This window comes from Apium graveolens, chromosome 6, assembly GCF_009905375.1.
Source record: "Apium graveolens cultivar Ventura chromosome 6, ASM990537v1, whole genome shotgun sequence".
NCBI lineage: Eukaryota > Viridiplantae > Streptophyta > Magnoliopsida > Apiales > Apiaceae > Apium > Apium graveolens.
In genome coordinates, this window is record NC_133652.1 from 61,521 (window position 1) to 82,740 (window position 21,220).

At 36.0% G+C, this 21,220-nt stretch overlaps 2 protein-coding genes across 2 annotated transcripts; both read right to left on the reverse strand.

Moving 5' to 3' along the window:
• Window positions 1-564: 564 nt before the first annotated feature.
• Window positions 565-2,206, reverse strand: LOC141668575 (DNA (cytosine-5)-methyltransferase DRM2-like). The gene is made up of 3 exons (XM_074475508.1): window positions 2,152-2,206; window positions 1,112-1,683; window positions 565-1,027 (listed from the first exon to the last, which is right to left on the reverse strand). The coding sequence occupies exons 1-3, from the start codon at window positions 2,204-2,206 to the stop codon at window positions 587-589; spliced, it is 1,068 nt and encodes a 355-aa protein (XP_074331609.1). The 3' UTR covers window positions 565-586.
• A 4,233-nt stretch (window positions 2,207-6,439) lies between these two features.
• LOC141668608 (DNA (cytosine-5)-methyltransferase DRM1-like) lies at window positions 6,440-14,978 on the reverse strand. Its single transcript, XM_074475560.1, has 6 exons — window positions 14,879-14,978; window positions 14,421-14,508; window positions 14,267-14,313; window positions 6,861-6,948; window positions 6,700-6,774; window positions 6,440-6,603 (listed from the first exon to the last, which is right to left on the reverse strand). The coding sequence occupies exons 2-6, from the start codon at window positions 14,464-14,466 to the stop codon at window positions 6,440-6,442; spliced, it is 420 nt and encodes a 139-aa protein (XP_074331661.1). The 5' UTR covers window positions 14,467-14,508; window positions 14,879-14,978.
• Between the last annotated feature and the right edge of the window lie 6,242 nt (window positions 14,979-21,220).

Sequence of the window (21,220 nt, forward strand, 5' to 3'; positions counted from 1 at the left end):
TTTAATGTATAAAAGGGAGATAGTGAAGATAAAAAAAGTGTGAAAAACAAGGAAAAGTGGGGAAATAGTGGGACCCATTGATGGTAAATTTTGAAATGTAAAGAAATGAATAAGACATCCAAAAAGGAAACCGTAAAGAAATGAAAATGATGGAGGGAAACTATTTTGATATAAAGTTGTTTACATCACAATTAAGGCTAATATATATCATGTTGATATAAAGTTATTTACATCCCAATTATGGCACATCAAAATTAAAATTAACCATGGATAGTCAGATTGAAGACAATCCCATACTGCAATAATATATATTGTAATTGTACTGCAGTCTGCAGCATATTAAAAAGCACCAAAACATATTACAGCCACCAGTCAACTTTGTATGAAATTTAATCAGGATAAGGAAATTTAACAGAGTGATCTCGAAGAGCTAGCTAAAAGCTCAACAATCAGGATTACTCCGCAAAAAAGACAAGATCATCCATCAGTTTTACTTGGCAAAAAGAAAAACTCAACCACAAAATCTGTTGATCTCCTGTATTAGTTAACTAAATTACAGCATATATTACCTTAGTCCCATGCTAATTCAACCATAACCTCTATACACAGTTATTTTCTTCACAAGATCAAGAATTCGAAAATAATCAAAAAACAGTGAAGATTGATCACCATATATCCCATCTCTGGTATAACGATTTCTTCCAGCAAGATTGTTGCATGGGCTTCCACCAATGACAAGATCAAAGCCATGAGACATGTCCATTAACTCCTTCAACTTACCAAGTGTCACATCTCTTACATCAAAAATGTTAATAAGCGTGCCCTGCTGGTTACTTTGTTCCCACCAGCTCTGCAAAATGTTTCGACAAGTCTCTGAGCTTTCAACAGAGACAACAAACTTCAATGGGATACCGAGCCTATGTAGAGCAACTTCAGCTCCACCAATGCCAGAGAACAAGGAAAGTACATTGATGCCACTGGGGAACAATTTCTTCAAGACAGAAAGATGGTAGGCAACAGTGTCGACCTATTTAATTCATTCACCGGGGATTCAGCACAAATTCTTGACAGGAAAACATGAAATAATGATTTCTAATTTAACAGTGCATACCTGAAATGAATTGCCAAGGCATTGGTACCGAGCAGTAGTGCTGATTCCGCCACCTCTTGTGTGACACTTTGAAAATTCCATTATTACCTCTATCTCGTCAAGGTCAAGTGGAGCAACCTTATTCTTTCCGACCCACACAAAGTTATACTTTCTGCATTGTTCAAGCACATTTTTCCTGACATGTTCAGGAGGATCAGGTCCCGATTTATCAAGTTCTTCCTTTATCTTTTTGGTATCTTCTGCACTCCCATGACGAATAAGAATGCAATTTAACTTGGTTCTTAGATCCCATTTCGGCCACCATTTATTTGTTATTGGAAGGGCCTCTTGTATGGTGGATGGCGGGATGGGAAGAATTGGGAACCTTTCGTCAATTGGAAGGTTATGAATGTAACCTATTTTTCTTGCAGCTGCCGAAAAATGCATTGAGTCCACGAATTCTGGCTCAATCTCATAGAGGAATCTGCTCATGTTCTCCCACACACCTTTCGGTGTATATGCCACATTCTCATAATAGAAATATGGAGGCCCCTTCCCTGCGTCTGGGATTTCTCTATGAATTGTTTTGATCCCTGTTGGATTTTAATTAATCTAAATATGGTTTATTGTTTAATTATAGTAGGAGTTGATTTAGTCTGAGTCTGGTAACGTAGTTGTAGGAGTCGATAAGTGATGGAATAGAATTAGGAGTTTGTTTTTGGTTACTATCTTAGCGTTTCCTATTTTGTAGCCATACCTGATGTAGGTAGTATTTATTATCTTTTGTATGCAAGACTGAATAAGAAGCAGAGTAGTTTAATATACATACAAGTGTGTGCGTGTGTGTATTATCTCTTCACCATCGTGTGTGTATTATCTCTTCACCTGGTATCAGAGCCTAACTAAACCATACTGTGATCGCTGCCAGATGGAACCCAGCAAAGGTAAAGAGAGCTCCTTTGGGCTCAGCTATCCGATGTTAACCAAGACTAACTACACAGCATGGGCCTTGAAAATGAAGGTGTTTATGCAGGCCCATGGAGTGTGGGAAGCCATAGAACCAAAGGATGCTGCTGGAGTGGTGGAGGACAAAACTGACAAACGAGCTCTCGCCATTATTTATCAAGGAATTCCGGAAGACCTATTGTTGTCCCTTATAGACAAACAAACGTCCAAGGAAACTTGGAACGCTGTCAAAACGATGTGCCTTGGGGCGGAAAAAGTAAAGATGGCGCGGGCATAAACCCTGAAAGGGGAATTTGAAGGTTTGGTTATGAAGGAGACCGACCAGATTGATGAGTTTTATCTAAAACTTAACGGGTTGGTGACTAATATCAGGGCACTAGGGGAGAAAATGGAAGAAGCCTATGTGGTTAAGAAGTTGTTAAGGGCTGTCCCTGTTAAATTTCTACAGATTGCGTCCGCGATTGAGCAGTTTGGAAATCTTGAACAAATGTCTGTAAAAGAAGTAATTGGGTCGTTAAAAGCTCATGAAGAGAGAGTTCGTGGAACTGTAGAACAAACCCAAGGGCAACTACTGTTAACTGAAGATGAATGGCGAAAGCAGGAGAGCAACAATGATGGACAACTGTTGCTCAGTCGCGAGGAGTGGATAAAGCGGAGGACTGGTAGTGACTCTCGAAGAAGGGAAGAATCCCGTGGAGGACGAGACAGAAGCCGTGTGCGGTGTTTTAACTGTCAGGCCTATGGCCACTACGCCGCTGAATGCCGAAAACCGCGGAGAGAGAGAGATACGACAAAGGAGGTAAATTTATCAGTAATACAGGGAGATGAACCAGCCCTGTTAATCGCCGAAGTGGGAAAAATTGAACACATGACTGGTAGTGAATTATTGTTGTTAAACGAGAAAGCTATGGTTCCCAAACTACAAGCAGACACTGGACATCAGAGGGAATCGCAGGTCTGGTACCTGGATAATGGCGCCAGCAATCACATGACTGGCCAACGGGGAAAATTTAAAGAACTCGATGAAAGTGTGACCGGGCATGTGAAGTTTGGAGACGGATCTATTGTGAAAATAAAGGGAAAGGGGTGTGTGTCATTCAAGTGCAAAAATGGCGAAGAGAGGGTTCTTAAGGAGGTATATTTTATTCCTACTTTATGCAACAATATCATAAGCTTGGGACAACTTTCTGAAGCAGGAAATAAAGTAGTGATCGATGGTGCTTATCTGTGGGTCTACGAGGAAGGTGGACGTCTGCTAATGAAGGTGAAGCGGTCCGAAAATCGATTATATAAAATTAGTCTCGAGGATAGTAACTCAAACTGTTTACTTGCCAAGGTTGAAGAAGATACATGGCTTTGGCATGCAAGGCTGGGACACGTCAACTTTCAAGCAATGGAACTCATGTCACGAGAGGAAATGGTATATGGGATTCCAAAGTTTATGCAACCATTGAAACGGTGTAAGGGGTGTCTGTTGTCTAAGCAAGCAAGGAAACCCTTCCCTCATCAAGCAAATTCTATTGCGAAACAAGCCTTGGAGATAGTACATGCCGACATATGTGGACCGATTCATCCCGCAACTCCCGGAGGTAATCGATATTTTATTTAATTTGTTGATGATTTTAGTCGTAAAATGTGGGTATATATGCTAAAGGAAAAGAGCGCGGCTTTCGAGATGTTCAAAAAATTCAAGGTCTTGGTTGAAACTGGAACCGAGAAGAGGATCAAGATTTTGAGAACTGACAGGGGTGGTGAGTTTTGTTCAAGGGAATTCACGTCATATTGTGAAAACGCTGGGATTTTGAGGCATTACACGACACCTTACACCCCACAACAAAATGGGGTGGTTGAACGTCATAATCGTACCGTCGTTGCAATGACAAGAAGTTTTCTAAAGGAATCAAAGCTCCCATCTTTTTTGTGGGGAGAGGCAGTTCGACACTCTGTCTACATCCTCAATAGATTACCAACTCGAAGTTTGAACGGCAGGACTCCATATGAAGCTTGGTGTGGGAAAAGGCCCGATCTGTCTCATGTCAAGGTGTTTGGCCGAGTTGCCTTCATGAAAATACCAACTGTGAAGGTGACTAAACTAGATGATCGTAGCAAAGCAGTGATTTACCTCGGGAAAGAGCCGGTAACGAAGGGGAACAGACTGTTTGATCCAAACACCGGAGCAGTCCATGTTAGCAGAGATGTGGTTGTACAAGAAAATGAACTCTGGCAGTGGGATGAAAACAGAGAAAGCGAAGTGACGTTTCCCGTAAGTGTGGTGGTGGTCAATGACAATGAGCACACAGGAATGGTACATGAGCATGAGCAAACCACGCCTCCACATACATCACAATCCGCAGAATCTATATATAGTACGACCACAACAACTCCAAATAGCAGCAGTATCAGGAACACGACATCCTCTGAGAACAGTGAACAACCAATGCGGTACAGAAATCTGATGGAGTTGTATGAAGAAACCGAGAGGATTGACCATCCATAATTTGAACCCATGCTGCTGAAGATCGAGGGACCAGAATCATATAAAGAAGCAGCGATGGAAGATGAATGGAAGAAAACAATGATTGCTGAAATCGAAACCATCGAGAAAAACAAAACATGGGTCCTCACCGAGCTCCCTCCTGGTCACAAGCCCATTGGTTTAAAGTGGGTATACAAGCTTAAAAAGGATTCTGAGGGGAACATGGTCAAACACAAAGCACGTCTAGTCGCCAAGGGGTATGTTCAGACTAAAGGAATCGATTACGAGGAAGTTTTTGCTCCGGTGGCTCGCATGGAAACAATACGACTGCTATTGGCTCTCTCAGCTAAGAAAGGATGGCAGGTGCACCATCTTGATGTGAAGTCAGCTTTTCTAAATGGGATCCTTCTTGAAGAAGTTTATGTTTCACAGCCCGAAGGGTTCGAGAAGAAAGGAGAAGAACACAAGGTATATAGACTTTTCAAAGCGCTGTATGGTCTACGTCAAGCCCCTAGAGCCTGGAACACACGACTAGATGAGTGTTTAAAGGAGTTGGGATTTAAGAAATGTTTACACGAGCAGGCTGTTTATACGAGGTGCAGCAATGGTGAAACTTTAATAATTGGGGTTTTACGTGGACGATCTTCTTGTGGCTGGCTCGAACAAATCGGAGACTGAAAAATTTAAACTACAAATGAATCAGAAGTTTGAGATGAGTGATCTTGGTTTGCTGTCTTATTATCTTGGAATCGAGGTAAATCAGGGTTTGGGCTTCACTACAGTGAAACAGACTTCATATGCAAAGAAAATATTGGAAAAGGCAGGGATGATGTATTGTAACGCTACGAAGGTTCCCATGGAATGTATGCTTCAGCTGGACAAGGACAAAGAGGGACAGGAGGTAAATGCAAATAATTACAGAAGTATTGTCGGAAGTCTCAGGTACCTAACACACACGAGACCAGATATCTCGTATGCTGTTGGTGTAATCAGTCGTTTTATGGAATGACCAACCGTGAAGCATCAGCAGGCGATAAAACATGTTCTAAGGTACGTAAAGGGCACGGTTAATTATGGGTTGAGTTATGCAAGTGCAGGGGATGAAAGCACTCAAGACCTCTGCGGTTACTCAGATAGCGACTTGGCCGGAGACGTGACAGATAGAAGGAGTACAGGGGGGATGTGTTTTTATCTCAATGGAGGTCTGATATCCTGGGCTTCACAAAAACAACGGGTGATTGCTCTGTCCTCATGCGAGGCAGAGTACATGGCAGCTACATACGCAGCTTGCCAAAGCATATGGCTTCGTGGTTTACTGCAAGAGATAACGGGACAAAGTACCAGGCCTGTAATACTTCATGTAGACAACAAATCTGCGATTGAACTGATGAAAAATCCGGTATTACACGGGAGGAGTAAACATATAGACGTACGTTTTCATTTCATTCGTGAATGTATAGAGCGTGGGGAACTGGAAGTCGAGTTCGTGAGCACAGACAAGCAACGTGCAGACATATTAACTAAAGCTCTAGGAAAAATTAAATTCGAAGGTCTGAGAAAGCTGGTGGGAGTCGTGGATCTGGCTTCAGAAAACACAAGTACGAAGTAGTTGAAGGAAAAAACATATTTAGATTAGGGGGGAATGTGTTGGATTTTAATTAATCTAAATATGGTTTATTGTTTAATTATAGTAGGAGTTGATTTAGTCTGAGTCTGGTAACGTAGTTGTAGGAGTCGATAAGTGATGGAATAGAATTAGGAGTTTGTTTTTGGTTACTATCTTAGCGTTTCCTATTTTGTAGCCATACCTGATGTAGGTAGTATTTATTATCTTTTGTATGCAAGACTGAATAAGAAGCAGAGTAGTTTAATATACATACAAGTGTGTGCGTGTGTGTATTATCTCTTCACCATCGTGTGTGTATTATCTCTTCAATCCCAACATTCGGAACTCCAAATCCTATCATTAGCCGCATGTGTTTTCCAGTATCTGTCCACCTTTCTTCTCTGGAAAGTTTTTGTTTCTTTCCATTTCTTGACTGACCAGCATCATTTAACCCTACTTGCAAGTCTGCGTAGAACAACACCACATCAGAAAGCTCATATAGTTCATAGAAGCACTATACCTGTAAATTGCATTATACTGTTCCACTTGACAAAAATTCACCTTGAAGATCATCTTCCTTACCCATCTTAGCAGCATCAATAAACTCCACCAATTCTTCAATTGGGGTTTCCAAACCTTAAAAGGTTCAAGAGATGAAGTATGAATCTGAAAGTAAACAGAGCTATCAAGCAAGTGAATAATATCTAGCACAAGAAACTAACCACATCTATTAATAGCTGTGAAAGCTTCGTCATATTGAAAGCCCATATCCTCCAAAAGGTTCATAGTTTCAAAATATTTATTTTGTCCCTGAAGAATGTGAACACATATAAAGTTCATCAACTATGAAACGCGGCTTAGAAATTCTTTTATATGAACTACAACTGTATATCTTGCTGCAATCCAGTTTTCTGACATAATATATAATTTGTATGACAAATTGAATTGATTGATGACTGACCTACAGACTAAACTAAAGACTTCATCATGGTTCGGATGTACTGGTTTCCTAGAACTTTAGAAAAACATAAATCTATATGACTAATTGACTACACATTATCTTCCTGCATGCTCCTAGAATTACCTTCAGTGAAACTTACTGGCAATAAAATTTACCAGTTATTATAAACTGGAAACAAGAGTTAAGAAAACCTCAGATTCCAGGGCATTGCCCACATCCGAGAGGTCTTCCTTGTAAGTGCTTGCAGAGTCAGAGATATGTGGATCATTAGATACATGATTTTCCTCTTTAGGAAGATTCTCAAGGGTCTGAGAACAATTACTGCATACAATTCAAGCATAAAATTAGTAAAAAAAGGTAATACAAATCAAATCCTGATTTATATACATGCTGATTAAGTCCAAACTAGATAATATATTGTGCAAACATTCTCTCTAAAGATGAACGTATAATGCATGAAATTTTATGCATTCATATGAGTGAATCATTTTAGACTTCATCATGTTGGACAAACTTAGTATTTTAGACTAAGTTGTGAATCATTTTGAGACTCTATATGAGTGAGACACATTATGTGTTAGTGGTGTGTATATATTGGAACGTATTCTCCTCTTTGAGGGGATTCCAACGCATATTTACACGCTCAAAATGAGTAAAAGGTGAATGAGAACTGATGTTCCAATGTTTTACCTTTTAATATGAAAAGTGGTTTTGTAACACATCGAGAGTAGCACAAACCTATTCCTTAGTTTTTCTTATAAATACCATGTACCACATCGAAAAGAAAAACAAGTCCTTTCAAGCCTCTCTTTATAAATAGAGTCTTAGGGCACCGGTTTTATTAAGTCGAGGAAATAAGAGTCATCTCTTTCATTCTCGGTCTCTTTAGTCTTAAATTTTTCTAATATTCCAGTGATAGTTCTCGGGCTCAATTCAAGTTCGCTGAGATTATATTCGATCTATCGATTATACTAGTATCTCGTTTTATCCTGGGAAGCAGGTCGCTAAACACGGATGGTGCGGGGCGAAACTGCTTTAAGGAGACAGTTTTCTGGACTCGAGATTAAATCCAATCTCTGTTTGTTTTCTCAAACTCTTCTCCTAATTTAATTGTTAATTCTCATATGCTTATGTGATTTAAGAATTAACAATGTTCTTGTGAAGTAGTTATATATTCAATATATATATATAACAATGTTTTTATCGTACAAGATTGCTAACAATCTTAAAGCAGTTTTCTTTAATTTTCATACTTTCTTGTGAGTACACGCAAAAGTCAATTTGATTATTTAAATTGGATTTATTTATGGGTATATGAGTGACCATTACTTGCCTCATTAATTAAATTAAATTTAGTGCGTTAATTTCTTTGATCACTTGTTGCCATGTGCTTGAAATTAATATAAATTTGATTTTAAGTGGTGCTTTGTTTAAGCATAACAGGTACGAGGCAAAAGTAAGCACAAAGTTGTTGGATAATTGGTTTCTTATAAGGCTATTGATGCTTTAATGGTTATTGAATTATGATCAACTTATATTCAAGTGGACATATTTGGTGACATCTCACTCGGGTTGATCATTATAAATTGGTAGAGTAAACCCAAATTTATAATTCGTCCATGTTTTCGCTAGTAATGGATAACTTATTATGTTTTGTTTAATTAACATGGTGATTGATAATATATATAAGCTAGAGTTTCTTAATTCTGAATTGATTTCGGAATTATTAGTATACTGATACAAGAATCGTATATGCTATAGTTTACATGCGTGTTTGCAAGTTCATAACATGATATTGCTATGCAATTAAATGATATGGCTACATAAATGTGACACTTCATGATGGAACTTGATTATTTGGTGATTAATTTTTTAATCATTGTTGAGTGGTGATAAGACATCAATTATTATTGTTTAATATTTAATAATGGAGTTATATCACAAACTTGTAATACTGGATAAATAGAGGCCTTACCACGTATCTATTTAATTGGAGAAAATAGATTACAAGCATAGGTTGGTGACAATAAACGTGATGCAAACTATGTAGTTCTAAACATCTTATTTTAATAGATTTATTTGTTAACAAAATGCTTTTAGTCTATATGGAGGCTTTGGAAAGCTATTAAAGGAGGCATAAGTTGTTTTATTATGTAACGTGTCTCGTTAGTTAACATTATTTTGACTGGAAAAATTTGTTCTAGTATTTTCACTTATGCTGCACTGGATATAATGCAGTAATATGTTTGTTGTTAAATAATGTGACGAGTTGTGCAGATGAAGTAAACCAGATTTACAATTGCTCAGGATTCTCCACATTAAAAAACCTAATGGGTCTGGAGTACAGGTTATGGGTCGGCACATAAATTATATTTTTCTGGTTAGATTTTTCCTCCAGTTAAATAGTAATTTCACGTGTTGGTGTCGGTCTGCTGCGACAGTGACACACGAGCCTATTATAGTGATCCATGTGATACTTAATACGGCGAATATTGATATCAGTATTTATGCTGAACTTCGGAGAGAATCCAAAAAGTTGTTAACCCTAACGCATCAGTTGATCAAGGATCACTGAATGTGGGTTTATTGAAGATTTATGTTCTTCCTTGGGCCTTGTCTGGTTGTACCAGTAGGTGAGCCAGAAATGTAGGTTCGTGTGAACCATGTAAATATTTTTGAGAAATTCGGTAATTGAATTTTTAATGATAAGAACCACGGGAAGTTCTTTAAACATGATATTAAAATCTTATAGGTTTTAATGAATGACGTAAAACCTGCTCAGATGAGAGGTAGTGACACGATACGTATTTACTATCTAGTTTGATAGTAAAACATTTGTCACTCGTACTCGTAGTCGAGTCAATATTGAAGCTAAATAGAGAGATGTGTGCTCTATAAACACAAGGGTAAATCTAACTTAATACAGATAATTAAGATGGTAGTGAATAAATTTGATGATGAATAATCACCGGGCAAATTCTGTTTGCAACGTGAATATTCATGAGGTCGTTGCACCTTACTCGCATTATATAAATGGAGTAGATGCAGGCTTGAGTTGCGCTTTGAGAGAGATGCAAAACGATTGTGATCAGCTCAGACTATCACTGAATTTGAGGATATTAGTTACGAAGGGCTAATCGTTCCTTAAACATGATACCACAGAAGGAAATAATTAAATTTCCTATTAGTTTTGGAATGTTTTCTGACATTCTGTAAAATATTAAAACTATGGCGTATCTAAAACAGAAAATTATTAAATTTTCTATGAATAGTGGAATATAATGAAACATTCTTGAAAATAATTGAAATGTGGGGGTATCTCGAAACTTGATACAAATACCTCTGTTGGTAGCATGAGATCCAAAATCAATTGAGATATTTTGGATGGATACATAGACAATGGTTGAGTCTAATAATATCCGATATATGAATCTAATTTTATTTTTAGATTCGTAAGAATACTATTACAGAGTTTAGGAATGCTTATGCGATAAGCTAGTAGATCCTAGTAGATCTGTAATTAAAAGTCATCTAAATGAACTTACGAGTTATTGGATGAATGTGAGGATGAACCTGTAGAGAGCAAAAGACTTGGATAATTGCTAGTCCCGAATGTCTTGATAATTTGCTTGAAGGTGAACTCGTAAATTTAATAGAAGCAATGCGCTTCTCGTATAATTCCTTGATAAGTGAATATATCAAGAGAAAATTTGACTATTACCGAGAGTCAATAAATCAAGATTTTCTAGCACGTGTACTAGAAAATGGATTGTGTATGTTCTCTCTATGTCCTTTGTGGGGGAAAGGATGTTAAGAAATAGAGAGAGTGGCTCTGTTTGATAGAATCTTGTTTAAAAAAATATATATAGATCTTCTTACGAGATAGAAGCATTAGGACCCAAATGAATTTTCAAATTGGGAAAATATATGTGGGTCTGAAGGAAGTATAAGGTGAGACTGATAATAAAATATTACAGTCAAAAGTGATGACCTTATATAATTAATGAAATATTCTCCAGTTTTGAGAATAAGGTTCATTAACATGATACTAAAATTATCGTATTGTGAAATTTAAAAGTGCATCAATGAACATTGAGATGGTTTTTCTAAATAGATATTTGGAGAAATATCTATTTACGTGAACCTGAGGGTTGCTCTAGATAAAGCAAGAGTAGAAAATCTTAATTTTCGGTGATCATGTTGAGTGAAATAACATTGACACGAAATAATGGCATATTAAATTTGATATTGCTATGATAAGCAATGGCTTCAAATAAATGACATGGTTGCCATTTTGAGGACGCTCAAAAATTGGTTGCTATGTGAATAACGATTGCCAGTTTAAGGACGCTTAAACTCGGTAATGATGCAAACTGAAATTGCTGGTTTTTGGGACGCTAAAAGCTGGTAATATCAATAACAAGTGAAGCCTTAAGTAATAACTAGTAAAGTTATTTCATAAATGTGAAATATGTCAATATGAGATGTCAAACTGATTCAAATTCAGAGAATTAACAAGTGTGTATGTGTTATTTATACATGATATGCAAGTCATAATTGATTGCATGTGAGTGATCTGATCATTACGAGAAGTAATGACAAGAGGATCATCTCTGAAAATCTTGATGAGATTGAAACGTTTTGATTTGAAGATTACAATCTTCATGACTTTAAAATTTTTAGATGATACATGTCACATGTTGGTGATGTGCATTTTGAAGAGATCAACGAAGCTAAAGTTGTCATAGCTAGAATGGATTTATATTTATCCAAGCGTAGATGAACAAGGATCTCTCAAGAAGGATTGCAAGTCTGTTATACTTTTTAAAATTGTACAAAATTAGACATAGGCTACACAGTTGGTAAACTGTGTAGATGCACGAGTACAAGGGAAATTGGTCACTTGGAAGTGATTGCAATGGGATTTAAGGTGTATGATATGTGCTCGTGAGCTTGGACAGCAATACGAAAGATATCTAATTGTACTATGTGAATATAGTATGTAAATTGGATATTTGACTTTAAGACCTTAAAATTCATTCGAGAATACATTTTACACTTAGCATCCGTCTCATGGAAATCCTAAATTTAGCTCGATTCATGATGGAATACGAGTCTGGTGCATAAAATAAATGCAGTTAAAAGGCTGAATAGCCACTTTGTAAGGATATTCCTAAATAACAAGGAAAATGTGTCTTCAATATGCATATATCGTGTAATCAATATGCACATTGGGAGATCATATTATTGTGTATGAAATGTTATGTCTCACATCTATGATGAGGACATAATACCATTAAACAACTATTCTCAACGAGAATTATCATGATTGACTATGTAAAGTCAAATGATAATATTTGGATCCACTAACTAGATGGTTAAACTGAGCGAATCTGTTTAAGCCAAGGGAATCTAGTTAGGCCGAGAGATAGTTGTCAAATCATAGAGAGGAATGAGCCTTGCCTATTGCTTAACGGCGTCATGGTGGACACCCAACCTTGCTGACTGGAGATCCCAAGAACTTGGTTCAATGGGACAACTAAATCATGATGACCAAATCACTGTGGGGGTAACCCCTGGCCTATTTCTATGATGATGAAACAGTGAGACCCGTAAGGTACGAGGTTAAGCTTTATACTTTTAATGATCTTTGACGAATACAAGAATTTCAAGTTTGAATACATAATATTCGGTTGAGTAAACGCGGGTTACTCTATAAGATAAAGATCACCTATGTAAGAGAGAAGTATGGCCGCTTCAAAGGAGAATTGTGAGGCACAATTCTTTAGAAACTCTTGTAGAACCAGGACGATGTTCCAGGGCCAAAATGGACATAATCATGAGAACTGAATGAGTCAGAAAAGATATAGTGATGAGTATGTCATCGTTACACAAACGGTCGAACAGTTCAAGGACATCGCGTCATACTGTCTACCAGTAAAGTCGATATACTTATTCGAGCGAAGGTTCAAGGAGCAATCTCTACCTATCGTATGCTATAATTGACCGCCGAAACTATCGCCAAGTCAAGCTCCGCGTCTGTCTGTCTATGTGGTGCGTGCTGCTGGACCATCAATCTCATTTGTGGGGGATTGTTGGACATACTTAGTATTTTAGACTAAGTTGTGAATCATTTTGAGACTCTATATGAGTGAGACACATTATGTGTTAGTGGTGTGTATTTATTGGAATGTATTCTCCTCTTCAAGGGGATTCCAACGCATATTTACACGCTCAAAATGAGTAAAAGGTGAATGAGAACCGATGTTCCAATGTTTTACCTTTTAATATGAAAAGGTGGTTTTGTACCACATCGAGAGTAGCACAAACCTATTCCTTAGTTTTTCTTATAAATACCATGTACCACATCGAAAAGAAAAACAAGTCCTTTCAAGCCTCTCTTTATAAATAGAGTCTTAGGGCACCAGTTTTATTAAGTCGAGGAAATAAGAGTTATCTCTTTCATTCTCGGTCTCTTTAGTCTTAAATTTTTCCAATATTCCGGTGATAGTTCTCGGGCTCAATTCAAGTTCGCTGAGAGTATATTCGATCTATCGATTATACTAGTATCTCGTTTTATCATGGGAAGCATATCGCTAAACACGGATGGTGCGGGGCGAAACTGCTTTAAGGAGACAGTTTTCTGGACTCGAGATTAAATCCAATCTCTGTTTGTTTTCTCAAACCCTTCTCCTAATTTAATTGTTAATTCTCATATACTTATGTGATTTAAGAATTAACAATGTTCTTGTGAAGTAGTTATATATTCAATATATATATATAACAATGTCTTTATCGTACAAGATTGCTAATATTTACATCGGCATTTATTTTCTGAAAATACTATTGAGCCTTCACAAACTATTAATGTGGCTCCTAACTTCTGGCATTTTTGTCAAGTATCTGATTTGAGAGATGTGCTAAACAGACAATCGCTATAGCCTACAAGCTAAATGCAGATGGCAGTTGACCTATCTATGTGCGTGCTCGACATCGAAATCACTCCACTGATTATAGGAAACTTGTATCTAATACAGCTACTAATTATTTGGGATACAATCCCACCTAACGCTAGAAGTTAAAATCACACATGTGACAAAAACAGAGCAGAGAAAACTTTTATAATGTATAAAACATGAATGATTAAGATATACAAAAAAAGCTCACCAAGTACGTGAGAATAGCATTCAATATGGCTTCTTCATCATCTTCACCTACATGCATTTTAGAAGAAACTGAGCTGAGTTCCATTTTAAAAGAAACTGAGCTGAGTACCAATTTCTCAAAAATGATCGATTTAATATATTAAAAATAACTTTACCATGTTCCTCCATTGCCTTCAACACAACTCTCGATGGGTACCCCATTTCCAAAAAACGGTTGTTTATCTTGTTGCCTGAAGTACTCGACTGAACGAGGAAAACAAAATACATATGGACCACAAGAAGAAAAAAACAAGTAAGAATCTAGGCAATACAACACATAATATCAGTATAGAAGATAATAACAACATAACCAACAGGGAAAATGAAAATATATATTATTAAAATCATTTCCCCAAATATTCCTTCATTTCAACTTAAATAAAACACGCCAATAACATTAACAATGTAAAATATCAGTTAAATCATCTCAATTCAGTAACTAAGTACAGTTAACATATGCAGGCCACACACGCACACACACAAATAAACAAAGTTGTACAACAAACATAATAAAATTCAAGTGAATTTAGAGATTCATCATCAAAATTAAAAGGAAAACAGAGCAAAAATTGACCTCGCAAGTCGGTGGAGTAAAAACTGGAATATGAACTGAAACTGAGGAAACTGAACTACATGTCCTAACCTCATCATCGCTCCAATCAATATCGTCACTATCTCCATTTGATCCATGCTTCCACAAATTCAAAATTAAAAACAAATACATCACATATTTGTGGTGCGCGAGAGAGAGAGAGTCAGAGAGAGAGAGAGATTAAAGCAGAGAGAGAGAGATTAATGCAGAGAGAGAGAGAGTCAGAGAGAGAGAGATTAAAGCAGAGAGAGAGTCAGAGAGAGAGTTAGAGAGAGAGAGATTAAAGCAGAGAGAGTGAAATCAATACAATTTAATAAATTCTACAACAAATACAGACATGCATGTACATATGTATGTGTATATATAAAATAGTAACCTATGAAAATTGAAATGTACCATTTCGAAGGTAGGGATTATTTGTTCAAGGTTCTGATTAATCGCCTCCTCTGGTTCAGCTTAGGAAACAAGCCTTCTTTCAAGTGAAACTGTGAAAGTGTTTTTGTTGTAGGTACACATGTACACACATCTGAATGTTATGTAATAAATGAACATCAAGGCGCCGTGATGTTTCTATTTGTAATAATCTGACACGCGTGATCATTAAGTTGATCTACACGCACTCTTCACGCCTCCATACCACTTGCCTGGCATTATGCTAGTATTACATTTGTTTCTTTTTCCATTTTGCTCTTGAAATTGGACACTGCGTCAAAGGAAAATAGTAGAAATATATTTTTTGGGTTGAACAAATTTAAAAGGGTTGTTTTTATTAATGAAAAATTCCAAAATATAATTGCACTAGTAGTAACATTCAAACAACTGCTCTATTTTAACAATTGCTCCATATTTGGAGAGTATCTATCTTCTTTTTCACCCTTTTTACCCATTTTATCTCCATATTCATCTCCATCTCCTCTTTTTATTTATTTTTTCTTCAAAAAAATCGAGATTTGTTCCACAAAACTCGAAAATTCATTTTCGTTTTTAGATCTACTAAGGTAAGAGTTTGGATTTTATAATAAAATTCAGTTTTTGGATTCAAAATATCCGGTCTAACAACATATTACAATTTGGTATTATTCCGAGATTTTTGAATTTTGGGTTTTTTTGTAATGTTATATTTAAGTTATTATTTGTGTGTTTGATTGTCTCGCTTTATGCGATGTGTCTCGCTTTGTGCGATATGGTGGTTGTATTGAAAATGAATTTGACGGTGTATTGGGAGATATGGATATTTCGCATCAATAACACTTTCGCTAGGTCTATAGCTGGTATTCGACAGGTAGATAGTTGGGAATCGCTTGGAACAGTGGTGAAAATCACATGCGCTCACCTCTCACAAAAAAATATTTGTTCATAACATGAGGCCTCTAACTTCAGTTGTTGCAACTGAGTCCTCTGAACACTGCACTATCAATGGAACTAATGTGAGAGTTAATTGTGAAGCTACTGTTTTCGGGGGAGATGAATGCTGGATTTCCCGGGAAACCATAACCTTCATTTTTAATTTTCAGAATATTTGTATTCAGTTTGTTATGCAATCCGGAAACAAAATGGCTAATTATTTAGCTCTATTTATTTTTAACCCGGTTGCATGATTAGTTGGAGGTTTATCCCGATTGAGTTTTTTCGAGTTACTAATGAAATCTGCTTTAAATTTGGTCAAAAAAACAATATTTAACATCACATACAATCATACATTGTAGCTAACGTGCTATTTACCCTACTGTCAAATTACTCATTTTTGTACATTTTACTTACAAAAACTGGTCGATATTAGAAAATAATGACTGCACAGGAATATGTTGAATTATTCCAGACCGTTATTTATATTTTTAGTCAAATTTTATGTTGATGCACTATAATTACTGTCAAGTCAATATGACATGTGTGAGATACATTTGATGTATCGTGGACCACATCCTAACATGTCAGTGCTATATAACAGTGGGTCCAGTGATAGGTGTCCCTGTATGTCAATAAAAAAGGTGAATTTTGACCAACTTAATGACCCATAGTTCAATCATTTTAGGATAATAAGGACCAAAATTTGGTCGATAACGAAAAGCGATCGAATTGGTGGTTATCGAGGTGGTAGTTTTTTTGGTTTAAACTCAATAACGGCCAACTTATATCGACCGTTTGTAAGGAGACAGTTGTTCTTCGTATGAATGCGATCATTATTTTATGAATTCGGTTGGTATTTGATGCCCATAAATAATTAATTTTGTTCGTTATTTTTTGCGGATCGGTCATTAATGGCTTCATATTTTCTTTGGGTGTTGTAATTGGCGGTACACAAACATGTACGATTCCAACTCCAAACGCATTACAATCATAACCAACTAAAATAAACACCAATAACAACAAAAATAACTTATATATATATAGAAGAAAGTTCTATGGAGTCCTTATTTTGTGTCGAATCCTATAGTCCACTTATGTTCGACATTAGTAAATAATACGTAAAATATGCATAATATATTATTTTGTGAATCATTTTATACAAACATTGAAAGGAATATGTCCTAAGTCCAATCATGTATTAGGATTTAGGAATAACTTTTATGTAATCTGTTTTGATTTCATTGATATTAATAAAGACTTGTTTTGCTTTTATTACGGGCTTTATCTATTTAAGTGTTTAAATAAGATATACCATAGTTTAGAGTAAAGCTTTTTATGGATTATGATGACATCATAATAGTGAGACCTAAAAAGATGATAACTCTAAACTTAAATAGTTCCTGGTCGTACGATTACTAATTGGTAATTAATAATCCGCAAAGATCAGTACATACTATGCTTGCTTCATTATGAAGGATGTCTGTTCTCATGGACATTTGTGTGGTGACACTATAGCTAGTATGTAGGTGCTTATTATAGAATAAGTTCACTGAACATGACTCGCCCAGCTGAACAACTGATGGAGTTCACTCACGTGTCAGTAGTTGTTCGCTTAGTGATAGTTGTACAAGTATCATTAGACTTGAGGTCATCATAGTCATCTTGTGTACACTGAACTATGCTTTGGTTTAGTTCTTAGTCTCCAGGGACAATTATTAGGGCTCTTCTGGGTATAGGAATTTGTACACGAAGATAGTGTATGATCAATAAAGGATCTACCCCTTCGAGTGAAGGAAGCGAATGTTCAAGGCTGATCCACTTATGCTAGTTCAGGAATCTCTGGCCAGAGTGAATGAAATTAGAAAGGAGTTTCTAATTTACATAGAACTACGCATAGTAAATGGTAAGCAAGTGATTGAATTAGATAGGCTTGACACGAGATCCATGCCTTGTATTTAATCGGAACATTGTAGGGTAGAAGGAGTTTATTGTACGGTAACTATTCACTGACAGGTTCTTGGTATTCTAAGCAGTGAATTCATATTATCCGGATAGTCGCGATATGTTGAGAAGCATCACTCAGAATGTAGAATAAATGTGATTAATTAATTAATCATATTTAATAAATTAGAGAATTTATATAAATAATGATAAAATAGTTTTATTATTATTTATTTCTACTACCGGCTTAATATTGAACCTACAGGGTCACACCATAAAAAGAGAATGATTTATTGGTGGAGGAATTAATTAATAATGGCTAATAATTATTTATTTGTGAAATAAATAATTAATTAACAAATTTAATAATTGATTAAATGAGATTTAATTGATTATAAATTAATTAAGAAAAGTTCTTAATATTATTAATTAAGGATTTAATTTTTGGAAATTAAATCAAGAGAGAGAATTATTTCTAAAATGTTTAGATAAAGGATTAATGATTAAAAGGTGTTTTAATTATTAATGAGAATAATAAATGGGATAATAATAATAATATTTATGGGAAAATTTCAGCTGAAAATTTTTCCTATAAATACACTACTATAGACCCTATTTTATTCTAACCCCATTGGAACCCGAAAAACCCAAAAAGTTTGGAAAACCCAATTCTCTCCACCTCCTTCCTCCTCCTTAACATCGTTTTCTTGGTGGATACCGGTGGAGTGCTTCACATTTGAGGAGCAACTGCTATGGATCTCTGATCGTTGTCTCCGAATTATTTTTAAAGGTTAGATTCGATCCCTCGAATTTTTATTCACGATTTATATGCTTTTATTTGGATTTTGTATGTGTAAATGTGTTTTTCCATGACCCCGCTGCGTTAAAAATCCAACAATGGTTTCAGAGCCAGGTTGTATGCATATAGATCTGTGGTAAAAATTTCAGAATTTTATGTGCTTGTATGAATTAATTATGATTTTTACAAGTTATACCATGGATTAATTTTGTCTGATGAGAAATCGTTTCTCAGAATAATTTTGAATGTTGATCTGGGTTCTACAAGTGTTGTAGATCGTTTGGGTATTTTTTTCATAATTTTATGATGTATAGATTTTTTATTATGAATTTTTGAAGTTGTATCATTAATAATTCGTAATTAATTAATCATATATATATATATATATATATATTTTGTTAGTATGTATGTATATACATGTGTTGTTTGTATATCTGCTGTAAAATTCTGTTGCTGCACGGAGAAACAAAAAAAGCACAGAACAGGTACGGCTGTCAGGCGCGTTTTTCGAGGAGAGAGGAAAAGACGGCTGCTGCAGAAAAAAAAAAAGAAAAAAAATAGGGGTGTAACGCATTCCGGGAATGCGTTACACACCTGTGGCGCATTCACGGAATGCGTTACACCCTTGTAACGCAGCACCAGAATGCGTTACAGGGATTGTAATGCGTTCCTGTAAGGCGTTACAGCCCGTCTGTTGATTTTAAAATTGATTTACTGGGAGTTTCGTAACTCCGTTTTGGACGTGCAATATATCGTTGGATTCGTTTTTCCGAGACGGATCTAATGGAGTGATCAATTTTAGTTTATATAAAAGTTTTGAACTGTTTATATTTCCATGAAGTGTTTTAAAGCTGTTTTTGACTGTTTTTAATTGCTTTTAAATGCTTCATGTGATACATAGAGATGTATAATGCTTAGACAAATGTGCTAGATGATATAACATGCCTACCTTGATGTTTATTCATGTTGATATATGTGATATATGCTTAGTTTATCATGCGATGATAGATTTAGGTGAACTTAAATGAACATAAGGCGTTTGTTAGACAACCTAGTATGGTGAAATTGTTTCATAACCTTAAGAATAATATTATGAATACAATCATGAGATTCTTGTGTTTGTGAAACACGTAATTGAATATGAATTTTCGATATGAGAGAAAGGATGATTCTGTCAACAACAGATTTCTATCTGTAAGAAAGGGTTATTAAGTGACGCCTCTTGACAATGCTCCACCCGATCTGGGAATCGTCTGATTATTGATTATTGATTTGAAATATTTAATTTAAAAGGAAGAATCTCTTTATAATATGATTATGATTGTAACGTAATATAATCCCTCTAAAATTAAATAATATCAAGTAGTAATTGGCCAATGATACAACGGGCTTGTGTCGGTCATAGCCTTCCAACATGATGGAAAAGTAGTTCTTATTTTTGAATCATTGTCGTTTCGTGCTACAGCCGAGGGCTTTGATTTCGAAATAAGAAATACTTGTCTATTACATAGAGATGTGTACATTGAATAAGAATCTAAAGGTCGGTACGTGCTACAGCCGTGGGCCTTTGGGGACTGATTCAACTGTACGGAATGTTGGGTTAGACTTGACTTAGAATATTGAGTTTGTCGTGCTACAGCCGAGACTCAATTATTCAAGAGGCTAAAGTTTAATTAGGGAATAACATGAGATGTAATTGACAAGAGTTGTCTGCCTATTGAACATTGCATGGCGGTTCGTGCTACAGCCGGGGTTGTGTAATGGAATGTAGGATCCCTATTCTCACTAGCATTATGAATGCTTAATTTTTCACGTAGGGGGTTGAATAAATTAGGAAAACTAGTGGGAGCCACTTATGAATAAAGACCCGATTCATATAGTGTTTTGAAATGAAATCGAATATTTGCTAAGTGTTGTTATGTGTTTATCATTTATAGATTTACTTTGCACGTTATGTCTTCTGCACTATCACTCAGGAGCATACTAGATGCTCACAAATTGACTGGTCCTAATTATGCTGACTGGCTTCGAAACTTGAGAATTGTTCTCAGGATTGAGAAGCTGGAATACGTGATTGACTCACCTAAGCCTACTGAACCTGCTAGTGATGCACATAATGATGAACATGTTGTGTATCGTAAGTGGATAGATGATGCAAATGTTGCTCAATGCATCATGCTAGCTTCCATGAACATTGAGCTACAGAAGCAACATGAGCATATGGATGCTCACACTAT